The sequence below is a fragment of the Pteropus vampyrus genome, unplaced genomic scaffold (assembly GCF_000151845.1).
Source record: "Pteropus vampyrus isolate Shadow unplaced genomic scaffold, Pvam_2.0 Scaffold387, whole genome shotgun sequence".
Lineage (NCBI taxonomy): Eukaryota > Metazoa > Chordata > Mammalia > Chiroptera > Pteropodidae > Pteropus > Pteropus vampyrus.
Window position 1 is genome coordinate 645,629 of NW_011889168.1, and position 19,856 is coordinate 665,484.

General features: G+C 38.4%; 1 protein-coding gene across 1 annotated transcript in view; it reads right to left on the reverse strand.

Annotated features, from left to right (window-relative positions):
* Positions 1-19,093, reverse strand: part of MAOB (monoamine oxidase B) — a 112,624-nt gene extending 93,531 nt beyond the window's left edge. Inside the window, exon 1 of the mRNA XM_011380023.2 lies at positions 18,939-19,093. Coding sequence (XP_011378325.1) covers positions 18,939-18,984 — 46 coding nt within the window. The 5' untranslated portion in view covers positions 18,985-19,093. The remainder of the gene's footprint in view (positions 1-18,938) is intronic.
* Positions 19,094-19,856: the final 763 nt, after the last annotated feature.

The window sequence follows — 19,856 nt, forward strand, 5'->3', positions numbered from 1 at the left end:
AATGTGGGAAATGTTTATGTTTTAATATCAGGTGAAAAGATATAAAATTTTGTCTGTAATATGACTATAAATATATATGTGTGATGTACACTCACACACACACACACACACACACACACAAATGTATGGAAGAAAATATACCCAAATGTTAACAGTAGTCACCTTTGGATGGTAGGACTTAAAATTAAACTTATAAAAATAATTCATCCAGAATTAGTTAAAAAAAAAAGAACTTATTTATTCATGATGCCATGTGAATAATTTAATTTACTAGACTATTCCCAGGATTCACTATATAAATAATTGACTTTTTATTATAAATTTATACTTTTCAGAGACCTAAAATCAAGCACTTAGAGTCACATAATTGCAAAACTTCTCTATAAATCACAGTCTATCTTCCTTTATATTGCCATTAACCCTTCCTATTTTAGAAAAAAAAATGTTATATGCGAGTGAATTGATAGTGTTTTCCCAAAGGTGGACTTTATGTCAAACCAAATAAAAATAAACTCAACTAATTGATATTTTATGAAATTTACTTCAATTACAACCTAATGATCAGATTGGGAAAAGGAGAGAAGGATGAACCTTATTTTTTCAAGGCTCGGGAGCCATTTCCTTTAATTGCTTTTTCTTTGAACAACATCTTTATTAGATTACCCTGTAAATTTTGGAATTTAATAATATTGTTTATATTGTGCTTTCTAAACTGATGAATACAATGTAATTATTGTTTACCAATTAAGGAACCGAATTTGGCATCACAATCTGTAAGTCCAGGCTCATGGGTCAACTAAAATGCCCCAACATTTGTAGGAAAACTGTGACTAAGGAAAATACTTATTACATATTAAATATAATACCTAAGTACACACACAAATATATTCATGTAAACATATACATTTTATATATAAGTATATACTTAAATATACATGTAAGTATTTTCCTTGGTCAGGGTTTTCATGTGAATGTTGGAACACTTACCCAAAGGATCTCTTCCAGCCCCAATCATCTGGGAAAAGCATATGGGAGAAGCAGGCAGCTCAGCTGGGCAGGCATCTCTACCCACATGCCTTTTCTATAACTAGAGGCCTCTCCTGTTTTCTTACAGTCTCCTCCACTAATGTAGTCGACTTCATTTCTTTCCAGAAAGCAACACAAAATAACAACTTTCTAGGTGCATCCACACTATGTTATATACAGAAAATCATATTTTAAAATCTTAAGATGATTCTCAAAAGATTAAGCACAGCATTACCATATGACTCGTTACACACACACACATACACACACAAGAGATATGAAAACATATGTCCACACAAAAATGAGTACACAACTGCTCATAGTAGCATGATTCATAATAGCGAAAAAGTGGAAACAACCCAAATGTTTATCAACTAATGAAGAGAAATAAAATGTGGTATATCCATATAATGGAATATTATTTAGCAATAAAAAAATGAAATCTTGCCATTTGTGACAACATGGATGGACCTAGAAAACATTATGCAAAGTGAAATAAGTCAGACAGAGAAAGATACTGTATGATCTCACTTATATGTACAAATTAAAAACGAAGACAAAATAAATGAATAAACAAAACAAAACAGAAAAGAGTCATAAATATAGAGAACAAACTGATAGTTGCCAAAGGAGAGAGGGTAGAGGTATGAGAATTTTTAAAAAGAATTTATAAGTAAATAGATGAATATTAATCAAAAACCACTTGAGGAATTTATATCATAAATCACTTGCATATATATCTTAAATATTAATAAATCTCTTTTATTAATTTTGCCTGACTTATATCTGCCAGAACATGTAAGGATAGCTTAGAAGTAGACATGTGCTTTGTATGTTTATTCTGAAAAAAATTATTTCTTATAGTAATCCATACCATTTTTCTAAGATTTTAAAGCAGCCAATTTATACGGAGAAATAAAGCAAGCAGTGAATTTGCTGATATCTCCTTGTCTATAGATAATTTCTACTGCCAAAGGTCTGGCATTTCCTTGAGCAAAATATTGAGAACTCTTAAAGCAATATCAGGTCTTTTGCATTCAATCCTGCAGGTGTGAGGACAAAATGTGAATAATCTAATCTACAAATATATTCACAAATATATATAACAGCTGTATGTAGAGAAAATATGAAGAGTTTCCCATTGCTGTTAAAATAAGGAGGAAGAGGAGGAAGAGAAGTAGTAGGAGGAAACAGTAGTGGTGGAGGAAGAACTGGAACAGGACTTTAGGAATAATTAAAGAAGAGAAGAATCTAGTATCTGGCATCCAAAAGTAGACCCTGAAACAAAGAGTTAAGCGCCACTAGTTTATTTGGGAGGTGATCTCAAGAAGCCCTGGTAGGCTCTGGGAAGGTGAGACAAGGGAGAGAAGGTAGGTAATAAGGGCTGCAGTATCAAGCAGGTTGCCACAGCAGGCACTGGGGCTGGATTTCACTGTGGGCCTCTGGAAGACTATGTGGAACATGTCTCAGTGATCCCAACTAAGAGGTGAGGAAGCTGGGTTATATAGTCTGTCAGTCATAAACGGACAGCTGCTCCTGAGGGCATTAATCTCATCCCACTGTTGGCCTGTACAGGGAGCCAAGAGGGCTCCAGTGGCTAGAGAAAGCCCTCAGGTACAGACTTGCAGTAGTCAGAAGACAATAGGTTCCTGTGTATGGGACTAGGTGATAAGGGGAGATGATGAGACCCCAACAGTGTCTGCTACAAATGTTAGCTTGAAAAATGGTCTAAAGGTGATTCTGTTTCCCAAAACAGGAAACACTGGAGGTGAAGTGAGTAAGAGCAGGCAAAGGAGACTAGAGGATCAGCTAAAGAGGTAGGTAGGAGGTATGCAAGAAACTATGGGATCCTGGGAGTGATGAAAAGGGATGTTTTAAAATGTCTGGTTAACACACAGCATGAGAAGCTGGAAAATCTTTTCATAAATTGTGGTAACTATTTTGGAAAACAATATTAGTTAAATAAAAATTTATAGGGTCCAAACATCCTATACTTCATGACTCAGATAACAAAGACATAGGAAACAATATTCAAGTAGACAAGTAACATTGTGAGAAATATAAATCCTCGACCTGTTTCCACTCTTCATCTCTTTCTGACCTTCTACCTGATGTAAAATTATAGAAATCAAGATATGGAAGCAACCTAAATGCCCATCAACAGATGAATAGATAAAGAAGTTATGGTTCATATATACAATGGAATATTACTCAGTCATTAAAAAAATGAAATCTTACCATTTGCAATGACTTGAATGGACCTAGAGGTTATTATGCTGAGTGAAATAAGTTAGACAGAGAAAGATAAATACCACGATTTCACTTATATGCAGAATCTAAGAAACAAAAAGAACAAACTAATCAAAAATAGACTCACAAATAAAGAGGACAATCCGGTGACGGCCAGACGGGAGGGTAGTCAAGGGGCTGGGAAAATGGAGTGAAGGGTTACAAATCAGTAGTTGACAAATGGACACGGGGATTGGGAGCATGGCATAGGGAATGCAGTTAGCATTAATGTAATGGCTAGGTGGAGAGCCAGAAGAGAGAAAGAGCAATTAAGGATATCATTTTATCAACTATATAAATGTCTAACCAATGTACTTTATACCTGAAACTAATAATAAAACAAAATTTTTAAAAAATATAGAAATCAAGATATTGCACATACCACCTTATAGGAAAGAAAACCTAATTGGCCTTTCCTATGTGTATAAGAATTATATGTAACCAAGTTCTTTCAGAAATATCAGGCAGATATTCTTGTTACTATATTTTGCACAAGAAATTTGTTCTTCACACACAGCTGCAATTATTCTAGCAGCAAGATTAAATAAACTCTGTTTACAAATTACTTGCAAACATCATTTTTCATTGTCATTGAAGTCTTCATCCATTGTATTTGAAAACTATTGAAAACCAATGCCAAGAATTTATATGTAGAATGCAGGATTTGAAGACCGGCTTAAATTCTAAGTGCTAATATTTTTAAAACCCTACTTTCTAAGAAAAGATATTCAAACATCTTAACACACACATTCACTGGAAATTTAAAATTCACTAACACTTTTAATTTTAAAGATGGGTTTTAAACTTATTCTCCAACAATCTTTAAACCTACAAACTCCTTTCAAAGGAATTCATCTATAGGGAAGGAAATATTTTTAAAGATTTCTGTTTACTGAAATACATCTTTAAAAAAACGCAATAGGAGAAAAAAATTCTTTCTCATTTTCATCAGCTTCTCATAGTTTTCTGTTCACAAATTAAACCACAGAAATAAAGCAAGCATAAATCTCAAATGATTTTTCTTCTGCATACAAAATGTTTTTGCCTCCCCTACCTTATAGCCATCTCAACCTCTTTGTACTTTTTCCCATTTCTCAGACCTGCCCACTGGAAGCTAAGTATGATAGACTGACAGACTGATTTACCTATAGAAAACTCATTTTCCCTGTGGACACATTCTCCATGAAATCATAGGGAAAGGAACAAAGGGAGAAAAGTAGATCACAGGCAGTGTATTTTAGATGTTCTGCCTTTTATCAACTAGGAGCATGTGATTTCCTTTCAGACTCTAATTCCTATGTGCAGCCCAATTTCTGATGACATAAAAGACATGTACGATATTCTACTTGCCCCTCATAAGGTCAGGAATATCATGCCACTTATGAGTAAAACTAAAAAAGCTAGCAGAGGACACAACATGTGGAAACCAAAACCAAAATTATCTTAGCATCTATTCTGACTTGTTCTGAATGTAATCTACTTTAAGGGACACAGGGATTTCTTTCATTTAAAAAGTACATTTTTGTGCATGAGCCAACCATTTTTCAGCACAGGAAATGTAATTTAACATCATGTCTTGTGTGTGTGTATGTGTTAAGCTGGAACTATTTCTTGATTGCTTATTCTTAGCACCTAGTATGTAGAAGGCACTCACTTCATATTTTTTAAATGAAGGACTAGCAGGAACAGATAGAGATAGATTGGCTTGCTGCCAGCCAAGATTTTCAGTAGATAGTAAATATAAGAGGCTGAATCACAAGATTAAAAACTAGCCCACAATTCCCTTTTACAAACATTTGCATAATTACTGTGTTTTGTCTTTTCCAGCTAGAGAATAGAATCCTCAAAGTGTTAATGCCATCATACTAGTAGTCTAGCTCTATCAGGTTTGGTATGGCAGGCTTGGAAAAGATAGGATCTCTCTCTCTCTCTCTCTCTCACAAAATGTTGTCACCACTGGACATTATATAATTCTGAATTATATAGACTCCCTGCCTTTTTCTACGTTTTTCTAATCATTTTGAAGAAAATGAGCTAGTAGGGAAAATGTCTTTGCCTCCCAGCTACTCTGCACTGCTGGACCCTAAGCATTTTGCTTTGAGTCTTCTCCCCATTCTGCTGTAAATCAGTCATACAAGTCAGCAGTAGAGGCACAGGTTATCAATCCCAGTGATGTGCTTATGGTTTGAACAGAGACTTCTACTTAGGATTGTCAGAATCTAAAGCACAGTATTCCTGCCTTTCTCAGTCATTCTAAACTTAAAATGATTGGACAGTTCTCTTTCCTCTGCCCAATTATAAAACCAATAGCAGATCACCGAAAAAAAAAAAAAGACATTTTTCTGGCCCTGAAATTATTTGTTGAACTACACAGAAGATCAGATTTCTGTACATGCCAATTCAAAATGTTGTAACTCATTTAGATATTATCAATGGTCTTTTCCAAGAAGTACAATCAAAGGTTTCCTGTCAAAATTCTACAGCACATTCCCTCACAATTATGCTCTTCTATTCTTCTAATTCACTCTCAAATTCCTCTAAAATCCCTCTAATATGAATGTCCTTTAACCAAAGATCCCTAGTCTATTAACCTCTCTACTCAAACACTACCAACAAGCCTTCTCATAGCCTCATTTTGTCCCATGTCCATCTAGGATTCCATTGTCCATTTTTACAGCAACTTTCAGTATCTTCAATTCTCTATGAGAAATCCTACAGAAAGCTGTATAAAATGGTAGTAGGATTGGGGAAAGAAGAGAGGTACACACCAATGGCACTATTTTTCCAAAAACCCAGAATCTGAGCTGAATCTCAAATGGTAGCCTGAGATAGATGGACAGCCCTTGAACTTCTGTATCCCGTCTTCGCAGATGAGGGATGTCTGTTTCATAATTTATCCCTTGGCTACACTATCAGAATTTTTTCCAGTAAAGGAAGAAATCCATATTTGTAGCAATTCCAGATCAGAGGCTATCAATTGCAGCTCTAAATCAGCCTACAGAGTAGTGAAAGAAGAATTAGATTCCCTGGGCCAATGTAGCAGTCAACCTCCACCCTCTACCCTGTCGCAAGGACTCAGGGCACCTAAGAGAGGTTATCCAGAAGTAATGAGGCTCAGCACTCTCCCTTTTGGCTTCTTTCATCCTAAAAAAGGCCAAGTCCTTTAATGGCCTCCACCTCCAACTAAAACTTCATGGTTAGAGCACCTTGTGACATATGAAACAAAAATACTGTTCAATTATTGTCTGTCTAGATTAGGGTCCATGGTAAGCAGTCTCTGAGACATATTTGCATGTAGAGGCTTTATCGGAGTTCAACATGTGTAAAGCAGTAAGGGAAGCAGAACTAGGCAGAGGAAGGGGTTGAACTAAGATTTAGTCACAACAAAAAACCTCAGTCAATCCTATAGAGAGCTTCAGAGCCAAGATGACCATTCAGAGTTGTCCTGAATGATCAGGGACCAGGACTCTATACCCTCACACCTACTGCACGGTGCACCCAGAAAAGGAGCAAGCTGTTGAGTGAGTCAGCTCCCCTCAATCAAAGGCAATTTCCAAAAAGGGACTCAGCTATATGCGAGCAGCAGCCTATACTCTTAGCAGGTAGGGAAATAACTGTCCTGAAGAGGGCTAGGGCAGCCCACTACAGCATCTTCTACACTGCCATTTTAGGGCCAACAGTAAAAAGAGTGAATCAGAAATTTGCATGCTCCGTGTATATTAGAGCATAGATTTGAGTTTCAACCACTTAAAGCTATATTTGAAGGAAGAATATTTGAATTGGCCGATTATCTCTCCAATAAATCCTATCACCAAATCTTCCTTCAGGTCCTTTGAGGCCCTGAGGTGAAGCTACTATCCTCCTCTCCTTTGAGTCATCTGAACCAAATGAACTTTACCAGGGTTCTTTCCAACCACCCCTCAGAGCATTTACCTGTATGTAGCTGTATGAGCCTTGCTCTGTTTGGTGTACCCCTCCCATCTGTATATCCCCATGCCTAACCCAATTCTTGGTAAATAACGCATTTATAAGGGTTTATTGAATGAACAATGAATTGACAAATGACCAAACTTGACTTCATTTTCTCCCCTGTAGAAACAACAAGATAGGAAAACACATTTGATGAACAAGGATAACTCATTTGAGTGTACACCTTTGTGTGTGCTTATCATCAGTGCTTAACAAGGGCTGTCTGATTTTGACTAACTGTTATAGCATTAAAGGGCTATTCTGAGACAGTCAACTGTATCTTACAGGACTCCTAAATAAACTAAAATCTATCATAAGATTTGAATGCGAACTAGAGAGGAAATTAAAATGTAAAACAGGAAACAGGTGTTTGATCAGCTGTTACAATAGACTGTGGACAAAGGCTATATTCATGTCTTATCTACAGGGTGAAAATAATCACAGAAAATGATTTGTTACAGGGTTATTTTCTTTTCTACACTGAAACACAACAGAATTATCTAATTAATGATGTTAAACTTCTAGAATCACAGTATAAATGGTATCCAAAATATTTTAAAGTACTCTAAAAAATGTGTTCCTAGTAAATAATGGTAGGCATAAAAATTAATTTCAAAAATCGGTTTGCCTACATATTGTAGAGACCAAAATTTACTTGCTACCAGTGAAATTTTACAAATCTATAAAGATATTGTAATTTTTAATACCTACAACTCATTAAATTACAACTATAAACTGGTGAAGTACCATGGTTTCCTCTGTATTGTGCTGGAGATGGGGGATGTTGGCTTCTTACTGAAGTAATTAAGATGCCCATTGTTAAAATTCTGCCATAAAGTAAATTGGTAAAACTTTCTTGGGATGACAATTTTGCAATAATTATTAAATGCCTTCAAAGGATTACCAACATTTATGTCTAGGAATTTCTTAAAGAAATAATCGCAATTATGCACAACAGTTTAGGTATAAGGATATTCATAATAGCTTTGTTTATAATATCAGAAATTTGGGAATGCAGTTGTTCAGCAACAGGAGATTGGTTAAATAAACTAAATATAATCATATGAAGTAACATAAAGTTATCAAGATCGCATGGAAGAATAACATTTAAGACATAATTAACTTTCATAATATGCTATTATTTATTTTAAAAGGGCTACCAATGATGCGGTAAACACGATAGACAATTTGCAAAAAAGAAAATGTAGGTGGCAATAGTAACAGTGGTTAGTTGCTTTTTTTTTTTTTGTAAGATCAATTATGGATAAGTTTCATTTTCTTTTTGCCCTTTTCTCCAATTTACAGATTTTTACAATAAATATGTATTATTTCAGCAATTCACATTACTAAAAAAATGTTTCCACCTCTCAAAAAAAAGTCCTTAAACTGTAAATCACCAAGAAAGAATGTGATTTCATCTTTCCTTTATCTTAGTGACCTCTTTAAAATTTTTTGAGGGAATCTTGGTTATTATTAATTTGATTATTAATTCTTCAATGTATCCTAAATTATTTGGAAAAAAAAAAAAGCCCAGTTGGATAACAAACACTCTTCCAAAGAACTTGTTGCTCTTTCAGTAAAAAAAAAAAAAAAGAAAAGAAAAAAAAAACACAAAGAAGTGCGATATAATTAAAGACATCATTATAAAGATACAATTTAAGACAGAAATACAACTGGGATCACAGAAATAAAAAAATAGCTCCCATCCCAGAAGAGGTCAGGATTCCAAATTCAATATGAAAGAATCATTGGAAATGTTTTTTGAGGTAAGCCAAAAGAGGGGATTATTTAGGCTTGAAGGAGAGCAAATAAAACTAAGGCCCTAATAGGTCACCTTCATCATTGTGCAATCTGATATATGTTCATGATGATGAGGCCAGAGTGAAAATTCGCATTAGTTAAAGATGACTAACAAAAGATCAAGAGCTTAAACTTCTGACATGATATGGAAATTAACTAGAATATGACATTTAAGATGCTATTAAAAGGAGACTATGATAACATGACTAACATTTGAAAAGTCAGACCTAACCAAAGATGCTTTCTGATTGTGCCCTCTCACAAAATAACAGGTTTCAATGACAACTTTTATATAACAAATAGGATGAACCATTCACTTTGTGTTTGTCATTTAGTAAACTGGGTCAAAGCCCTTGGGAAGAAGACCTCTGATTTTTTAAAGCAAAAATTTAAATACAGTCAAGTCCTTCAATTCTAATGATAAAACCTCACAGGGAAAACATTAATTATTTTTTGTGATACTTCTTTTCTGCGTAGGCTCTCAGCAAAATAGAAGTAAGCAAAGTATGCCTATGAAGACCTCCTTCCCATTCTTGCCTTTTCTCCTTCCTCTTACAACCTGCCTTGAGGGGCGGGGATAACCCAATTCATTATAATCAGCTGAACACCTCTCAACTTGTTCCTGAATTTCTGCCCATTTCTTGGCTTCCTTGGCTTTAGGGTTGCCCTCTTTCACCTATCAGGCACATAACTGGACACCTTATCTTTACAACATAAATTTTCAATGGCTCCCTATTTCTAACCACAGAAAAATTTAACTACTCACTTTGCTTTTCACTGTCTCATTGTTTGATCCTACCCTCCTTCTATTAACTTTAGAATCCTATTTTCTAGTCTTGCTGAGCTTTCTATCTTTCTATAAATAGAAATATCAGCTATTACCTGGAGGCTGTGGCCCTGATTTATATTATTCCTCTGATCTTTAAAGCCTCTCCCTTCTTGTCTACCCACCCGAACCTGTTCTTCAGGACTTGTTTGAATTCCACTCCCTTAATCAGACCTTCTCCAACTCCTTGAATTTTCAATGATTTCTTCTATCTAACTTAGCCCTTAGGTCCCACAGTACAGAACTCAAGTTATTATTATTAATGATTATTATTAATCATTCCTTATTGCTTCTATGTGTTGGTCTTGTGTCTCTAGCTGCATTTTAAGTTTTCTGAGGGTATGAACTTGGTCTTACTCTTTTTCTGTACCCCCTTCAGTAAATAAATACATGTTTGATTTAGAAACATTACCTACTGGGACTTAGTTTTCTACAGTACCTTTGTTTACACAGGGGTCTGAAGATAGATCCATTTTGTGAACATGAAAGTAGAACGTAAAAACAACGCTATCAAAGAATTAGTACCTTTTACTTTCCACTCAGTACCATTCCGTCAGGTTCTTGTTTCAATAGCACTTCCTCATAAAGCTAAGGTTCATCCTCCAAGACAGTAATTTTATTCAAAAGAAGTGGCTGTGAGGCCTGGAGCTGGCCCTTTGGCCTCTCTTGGTCTGCTTTTCCTTGAATAGAAAACCAGATGTTCTCACTAGTAGCTAAAAACTAAAGACGCGTCCATCTTCAGTCACCAATGATTCTAATAAAGCAAATGTTTTTTCAGCTCGGAAGAAGTTTAAGTGATTTGGATGTTCAAAATCAAGAAAGACTTTTAAACCATTATGTCTCCTCTCTTAAGGGAAATAATGACTTTTATGCAGAGACATTACTAAAAACCTAAACCTAATAAACGTGGAGCCCTTGCAAAATGGTAATGCTGCCCATTTGACCTGAGTAAATCTCCAAAGCATTCTGTTATAAAAGCACTCATTCTGAAAATAGCCTCTCAGTTTGGCTCATTTTTGGACTTAGAAGAGAATTAAATCTTGTGTATTAGACCATTTAACTGAATTAGACCATTTAACTTCTGTGTTACCCTGCTTCCTCCAGGAGGTAAAAGGTTTGCTCCATTCTTTCAGTAGGTTTTTGGTTATAGAGCTTACCTTCTCTGCGTCCAAAGCCTGAGAAGACCCATGGGCCTGATCAAGAGACCCTACCAATTTAATTCAATTTCTTGGGGGTTAGGTGGGCTGAGTTCCTTGCTAAACACCAGAGATAGGGAGATAAATCATGTAATGTCCCAGAATTTGGGCAGCCTATGGTCAGATGAGGGTTCACAGATGCTCAAACAGGTAGTTTAAACATGGTAAATGAGTTGTAGTAATAGAGATACACATGGAGCACTGCTAAGACTACATGTATAATGTCGTCAAATCCAAAGTTGAAACTGAAATTAGTGGTAGTTCTGATAGTCACGTACAATTGTACATATGTCATTTGTCCCAGGTGTTGACTGACATTTGCCATTATCCTATGATCTTGTCACCTGTAATAATTTAATATTAACTAATTTTAAATATTATTTAAATTGTAGAAGTTCTAATTCAATGTACATCAGTCAAGTGTACATACATATGTAATTTGAATCTTGACAGGAATAAAGAAATGTACTAACATGTTAGAATTTTGTGATAACATACTACTTGTCATTATCACTAACTGGAGAAATAATACTTGACTTTACTATGTCAATGGGACATGGAAATGCTACTGAGATCCAAAATGTTAAAAAAAAAAAGTAAATTAGAAACTAAATTATTTCTTCAAGTTCATAGGATAAATTTGACCCAGAGGCCACCTGTGTATACTTACTGTCAAAAATGCAGGAATCGTTAAAACGGTTGGTTTTCAGTTATAAGCTGTAGTATACTTTAAAACAAACTTTGCTGACATATGTATCAGGCACATAAGATAACCACTTTGTTAAAATCTTCTGTGTGTGCCTTTGCTGCCATGTGAGTGTGAACGAATTATATCAAAACAATTCTAAGTTCTTGTTACAGAGGAAATGGCTGTTCTGATAATGGGCAAAGGGTAAGATTGCCTACAACTTTGAACTCCTCTAATAACGTTTTCATTACGAGCAGAAGAAATCAACCAGGAAAATGAACATTAAGTTGAGTAACAGTGAGGTGATCCTAATATTAACACCTGCCGGGCATCAAATGAATTAGAAATCTTCATATAGAAATGTGTTCTGCATTTAAAATTTCTGATATATTTATCTCTTAAATATATATTAAGAATAATTAAATGTTAAGCTTTAAATTTAATTTAAATGTTAACCTTTAAATTTAACTGATGGCTTTCTTACATCATCTATGTTAGCAAATCACATGCAAGCCAAGAAAGTAGGGCTGGGAAGCAGTGTCCCTGTTACAAAATAATATTTCATATGTGTGCGCACGTACATGTGCATACACAGCCAATAGCCGCTTCCTCAATCCAAAGTTTGACAGTGGAGTCAGCTGGCACACTAGCACTTCAGACACACTAGTGGTTAGTGCCCATTCTGTCAGCCTAATAATAATAGCCAATGTGTACTGTGTGCTTGCCAGATGTCAAGCCCCACTCAAAGCACTTTACATGCATTTTCTCTTTTAATCTTCTCAACCACTGAAGTAGATACATTATCTCTATTTTCCAGATGAGAAAACTAAGGCATGGAAAAGTTACCAATTCTGCTTAAGTTGACATGGCTAGTTAGCAGACATCAGGGTAGACACTATATTCTTAACCTTCTATGCTCTACCACTGCCCCTGGATGACAGGGAGCCTAGACCTCAACACCTCGACAGAGGGGAAGGAAATTGTTGCCATTGAAAATAACCAAGCCAAGCCTTAAACGTACCCTGGTAACTTCTGAGAATATACAAAGACCTAGAAATTGCAGCTTTAGTGGCACCTGGGTCTGCCCACATGGCCTACCAAGTAGGCTCTTCCCACCATGTGCTCCAGGTAATAGAATCAATCAAAAGGAACATGGCTGTATTACTCTAAACCTTCATACAGCTGCTGTGAAAAGTCAAGCTCCTAACGCCTTGCTCAGCATGTAGACAGTGCTTTTATTATTATTTATTATTATTAAATAATTAACATTATTAAATATTATCATTTGTTATTAATACATGTGTTATTTTATTATAATTAAGACTACAGTCAGTTGGCTGAAGTGAGGACCAGGTCAGAGACAGAATAACAGCCAGGCTGTAGTGATGCTGAAATACAGATCAAGGGCTTCCAAATTTTCCACTGATGAACACAGTAGATCCCAGAGCCAGGGTAAGCTTGAGCTTCTCAGGCCCCTCGCTGGATGGCATAAAGGGATGGGGCAGAGCAGGATGATGCTGGAACCAGGCAGGTTCCTGCCAAATGCCTGCACATATACCTCACATCCTGTTGCTGCCTTATAAATGTCTCACAGCAAGAAAAATTATTGGTTGGTGAAGAGGAAGAAGTGATTACACAAAAATGTCTGCTTCTGCTCCCATAGATAGAAAAACCCTAGAAGCTAAATAGCTTTTCCAAAAGGTACAAGCTGAAGCCATAATGGCCACCATGTACAGTCCTTCATGTGCATTCTTTCTAATCCTCTGCCATAAAGGCATTAGGAGTCTTATCTTAAAGGTAAGGCAGCTGAAAAATAGGGATATGGGGAAACTTTTAAGGTTATACAATAGGTGAGTGTAGGAAATGGGATTGACTATGCTGAAGTACATGCTCTTTTAACATTGCCAAACTGCCTCTCTATATCCTCTCCTTGACTGGATATACAAATTTCCAAGTACTTCCACACAGTTATTATTTTTTAAAACATTCAGATGAGTTATACGAGCCCAGGGATATTCTCCATCTTTCTTCACCAAAGATGAAGAGGTAGCTTTGCCATTAACACACGGGCCATATCTGCCTATCCCGTCCTTCAACTCATGATCCCTCACAGGCCATCTCTGACACTCCCTGCCCAAGTGAGTCCCACTAGCTACAGCAGGTTTGCTTTCTTGTACAGATCACCTGCCAGGTTGGTTACAATTTGTAGGGCTGACTCCAACTCTTCCAGGATCTTAGCCAAGTGCTTGCCACTCTCAGATGGCTGAATGTCCTCTCTCTAGCCTGGCAAAAACCTTCTCCTTTTGCTTTCAAGTTTCCCCTTTTTTAGCTTTTATTCTGAAGACTGAGCAAGAGCCATTCCAGAATTACAAAAGATAGTTTCCATGGTTCCACCAACCCAAACACTAAAAGTGAGCCTCAAGACAGAAACAATGTGCTGCAATCCAGTTCCACGTGGGAAGTGCCACTATTCTGCCAAGTCTCCAGAGATGACCTGCTCCTTGAGTGAAAGAGATATCAGTAGTTATGCATCTAGATACCACACATATTTCTAAAAAGCTGTTTCACAATTGCCTTGGAATTTTTCAGACATCATAAAAGGAATTACATATTAACCAGTTATACCCCCAAATACATCTCTATTCATCTCAGTTGGAATGACCAAAATTTGCTGAGAATTGCCAGAATGTACCAAGTTTAATAATTAACAAAATTTAAAACCGGAGTCAAATTTAGATACTTTTAAACATAAATTATTGGATCAGTCACCTAATTCTAAAATTCTGATTTTACCATGTTTCCCATTCTCAACATGATTTGGCAGGAAATGCAAAAAGGTTGGTAGTAAACGGATGTGAGTTTTAATCCAATCAATTGCTTCTTTGTTGGTGTAAAGTTAAAGTTCATTAATTCAACATATTTATTGAGTGCTAACTGGGTCAGGCAGAGCTCTGGAGCTAGGGGTTAGGGATTTCTCTGGGTAGGAAAAGATACCTTTCTGGTCTCCAGAGGTTTACAGCCTAGTGTAGAAGAAAGCTATTGATTGAATACAGGCATACCTCAGATATATTGTGGTTTTGGTTCCAGACCCTCATAATAAAGTGAATATCACAATAAAGGGTGTCACACAAATTTCAGTTTCCTAGTACATATAAAAGTTGTTTGTGCTATACTGTAGCCACTTAAGCGTGCAATAGCATTATGTCTTTTAAAAATATACATATCTTAGTTTAAAAATACAGTATTGCTAAAGAAAATGCTAACCATCATTTGAGTCTGCTGGAAAAATGGCACCAATAGACTTGCTTGACACAGAATTGTTACAAAAACCTTCAATTTGTAAAAAATACACTATCTGTGAAACATGATAAAGCAAAGTGCAACAAATCAACATATGTCTGTAATTACACTAATAAGTGAACAATTAAAAACTCATGGAAAATAACAAAGTGGCAGAGGTGAGTTAAACAGAGGTATCTAATCCCATCTGGGGGGATTCAAGAAGGCTACTCTGGGAAATGACCTCTGAGCTAAGATCTGAGGTTAACAAAATGTTTTTCAGTTTCTCATTTTCCTCATCTCTCTTATCAAAGAGAATGAAATATCTTCTTCTTCCTCATGGTGGAGGTAAGTACCCTCTCTTCCAGTTCTCTCCTGGGCCTCCTCTCTTCTCTCTACACTCTTGGTTTGGTTTATTTCATTTACTTCAGTGGCTTCAACTAAAGCTTCTCTGTCACACACAACTGTAAGCCCAACTTCTTCCCCGCATTTCCAACTGCTAGACACCTCTTTCTGGGTGTCCTTCCAGCACCTCCAATTCTAGATGTCCCATCTTTCCACCAAACCTACTCTTTCTCTTCTTCACATCTCTCTTTTTTCTAACACTGTCACTTGACACATGTGAATGAAAAATCCCCAGTTGTCATTTAATGACCACGGAAAGAACTAAACCTTTTGAGGATGACATACAAAATTTCCCACAATTCATCCCAACTGACCTTTGTAGCTCGGTCTCCTATCAGATCCCCCACTGAAGTTCTTAAGGGTTTCCTAAGCATGTTCCCATGTTCTTTCACATATTTGTAATTTTTTCTTCTTTTAATTTTTTAAAAAAATATAGTTGACATACAATATTAGTTTTAGGTGTACAACATAGTGATTGACATTTACATGTACCCCAAAGTAATCACCACAATAAGTCTAATATCATGTGCTACCATACAAAATTATTACAGTATTGACTTAATTTTTTTATGCTGTACATCTCCATGACATTTATTTTATAACTGGAAATGTGTACCTCTTAATCCTCTTCACTTTTTTTTTTGGCTATCCCTCCACTCCCTTCCCCTCTGAAGCTGTCCCTTAGCTTAAAATGCTTTCTTCATCTAGTCTCCTAGTGAATTCATATTCATTAAGACCTACTTCAAATGTCACCTCCTCTGTGAAGTCCACTCAGATTTTCTCAGGCAGAGTTTGGCATTCTCTCCAATCACCTTCTCTAGAACTTTTCCCATAAGCTACTAAAGCATCTATCATAGGTCATTCATATTAACCGCTGAAGACTCTGCCTCTCACATCAGCTTGTGCACACCCCACGGACTAAAGCCCTATAAAATTCACCTTTCATTCTCTTTAGGATAAGATGTAGGACAGAAAGTAAATGTTCATTGAACAAATGAATGAATGATGAATTAATGAATGGATCCTTCTTGTGGCATTTATTGTTTTTTTATCCTGTGCTGTCTTTGTTTGGTTATCTCATCTTCCTTCCTGGATTGACCAATCTTCCATGGTAATAACAATGTGATCAACTTTTGCATTCTTTACTACAGCCTACCCTAATGCCTATTGTTTGAGTAAATAAGCAAAACTCTCGTAGGAACTTGTGTTATGTGTCACAACTGCAAAGCTATTTTCACACACATTGCTTCACTTGCCCTTCACAAGGACCCTGTAATCTAGCCATGAAAAACTGGTGTTTTCCTCATGTAGCAGATAAAGCAATTGAGTAAGGCCTTGGAACCATGTTTTCCTGGTTTTTAGAACAATGCCTATTCCATGTAGATAGAGGTATTGAGAAAAGGCAAATCTGCTCATCAGTCCCTTGTTTGGAGAGTTTGAGGGTGAATGCAGAGATTCACCAGTGCTTGTAAAACAGTTAAATATTTATCTATCCTTTCCATATGAGTCTAACATGAATAATTTGAGTGAGCTTGAAGGTTTGGAGTATGAATCAGAAAAGGAAAAATAGGGGGTAGATAGAAGAATCTGAACCCTTTAGACATACTTTGGGCAAGAAAACGATTTTGGGGGCCTGGAAAGAAAAACTCAGCTTCTATAAGATGGGGTGCTATGCAAGACAGCATCAGGAAGCACTTAGCAATTTTATAAAACACCTATGTAGATCTGTTTTTAAGTCCAAGTTCCTCCAGGAAAGAAGATATCAAAATTGCTGAAAGAAAACTAGATATATAGAGTCTTGGGCCACCTCAGCATGCTGTTGTGTTTATGCATCTATGTACCTACAGAATCAGGTACAAAGTCTAGCATGGGTGAGCTCAGGAGGGCCAGGCAGACAGAAGTGGTAGCCTGAGATCTGAGTCAAAGGTGAGAAGAGCTGGAATGGAGGAAGCTGCCCAGACCAGGGTCAGCACCCAACATCCAACACCTTTGTTTCCATCCGAGCACAGCAGAGTCGGAGCTCCTCTGCCCTGCACCCCTCACAGGGAGCAAGGCCAACCCAGCTCCTGAAATCTGGTTAGGGCAAGTCTTAGCCAACACATCCATGTGTAAAAGTGGAAGTTCTCCAGTTTCAGGGAGGTAGTATCTCCAGGTGCCAGCCCCCAGGGAGAGCAGTAACTCAGTTACAGGGAGGTGATATCTCCAGGCGCCAGGCCCAGGAGAAGTGCAACATTCCAAGGTAAAGATAATAAAACTGTCTACTAGGCCCTGTTTGATCTGAGAGTTCCCCGGATACATTTATTTTTGTACAAAACGTTAATGGCTAACTTCTGCTTCTTGTAATCTGCTTATTCAAGGATATAGTAGGAGGCTTTATAAGCTGCCTCCTCTGGAAGCTTGGGGCTGATCTCCTCTAACCCTGCGTGGTAGAGAGTCATTCGCTGGCCAGCTAATAAAGGCTCATAATTAATCTCAATTGGCTCCGTGGGTCTCAGAATCATTCGCGCCACAACACATGGTTGTCCTAATTATTGCTCAGGCAGCACCAGGAGGCCCCAGTTGTTTGTCCAAAGCATCTCCAGTGGTCTGTTAAACAGGCTGTATTGGAAACATTGTTTATTCAAACTGACCCCACTCCATATGATCTGCCTGACGCTCCTCAGAGCGTTGGTTCCCCCACTGATCCCATCTTTCTAACTTCTGTCTTCAGGGCTCCAGCGAACAGCCCCCCTGTGTATGAGAGGGTTATCTCTGTCCCTATCCCTGCCAAATACGGGCTGGGCCAAAGAGCCAAGTTTTTCCACCTCAGTTCTGCTGGGCTGCTCAGCCACCCTGCGTTGGTAGTGGAGGAGGGGCGGGGCAGGTGTTGGGGGAGAGGATGAGAGAAGGGGCATTTGCTAAGAAGGCCCTGCAGCCCCTGGTAGACCTATGACAATCACAGAACCACAGAGAATCGGGGTCAGAAGGGCCTTTGGCAATCGATTGCCCTGGAGGCCCAGGAGCTGTTCAAGGTCGTCTTCCTGGTGTCCAGATAATAATAAATTGTGGTGCACACCTGCTTCAAGCGAGGGTGCTGAGTATCCAGGTCAAGTTGGAGCAAATGACTGACCTTTGTTTCGGGCAAAGGACAGAACCTTTGCGGTACCCCAGAGTCTCTCGCCTGCTCCCTCCCTTTCCCCTCCCTTCGAAAATTCCAGCAAGGGTTGGCTTGGCAGCCTTTCAGGGAAGAAATTAAGCCTGGCCCCAAACCTTCAACAGACTTCCAGTCCCCTGCTTCTGTCCAGGGGCACACCAAAACATTCCTCCAAGGGAGGGTTCTGGCAGCGCTGATTCCCCGGGCGCATGGACAGTCTAGAAGATCCTGGAGGCAGTCCCGATGTACGGCCGCCCTGCGCGCCTCCGTAGGCCGCCACTTCTCCGAGAGCTGGAGGAGAAAGAAGAGCGCGCAGCCGCGACTGACCTGAGATGCCGCCCCCCACCACGACCACATCGTAATTGTTGCTCATGGCGCTCGCCCTTCTCCAGGCCGCTCTGGCGCTCGCTGCTCTGGCCTCTGGGTTTCGGTCCCCGCCCGCCGCACTGCCCCTGCGCACTACAGCCTCAGCGGAGCTGCTATATTGCCCGCCCAGGGCGCCGCGGAGCAGAGCCCCGCCGAGCAGAGCCCCGCCTGCCTGCCCACGTGCTGGCCGGGTGGAGCGCTAGGCCATCGCCCCTCCCCCCAGCTCCGCGGTTCAGACCTGGGGAGGACAGACACCTAGGTGTAGCGGTCGCCAGGGGCCGGCAAAGTCCTTCCCAGGGACCACCACTCCTTGGCTCTCTGCACAGTATTTTCTCATCAGCCTTCCTAATGTGCCACTGAGCTCGGGGGCTGAGAGGATGGCAGATTGGGGTGTCTTCTTCCAGCACCCCAATTAATCCCCAGAATGGAGCAATACAGATAATGGAAAATATTAGTTGCGCTCTTTCCAGGTACCAGGCACCTTACTAAGCGCTTTACATTGCATGACTCCAGTTAAACCTTACAACAACCCATTTTACAGATGAGGAAAAGTAGATAAAAGCAACAAGGGGTGAGGGCAAGAAAAAAATACCTGAAAGAAAAAAAGCCAGTAAGATTCTGAGACCCACTTTGACCCATTACACTGTATTGCCATTATCTTGACATATCCTTGAGTAGGATTCCCAGCTCTCTCATCCTCTTTTTCAAATACCCGCTTCTTTCCCCACACTCCCTACCCTTATGCATGCAATTAACTCAGGAAGGCTCTTTCCTAGTATTGGAAACAGAGCACCTAAAGACAGTTTTAAATTGCCTCACTTTTGCAAATGATCAAAATAGTCAACTGCTCCTTGAACAAACCACTGAGTCAGTGCTGGG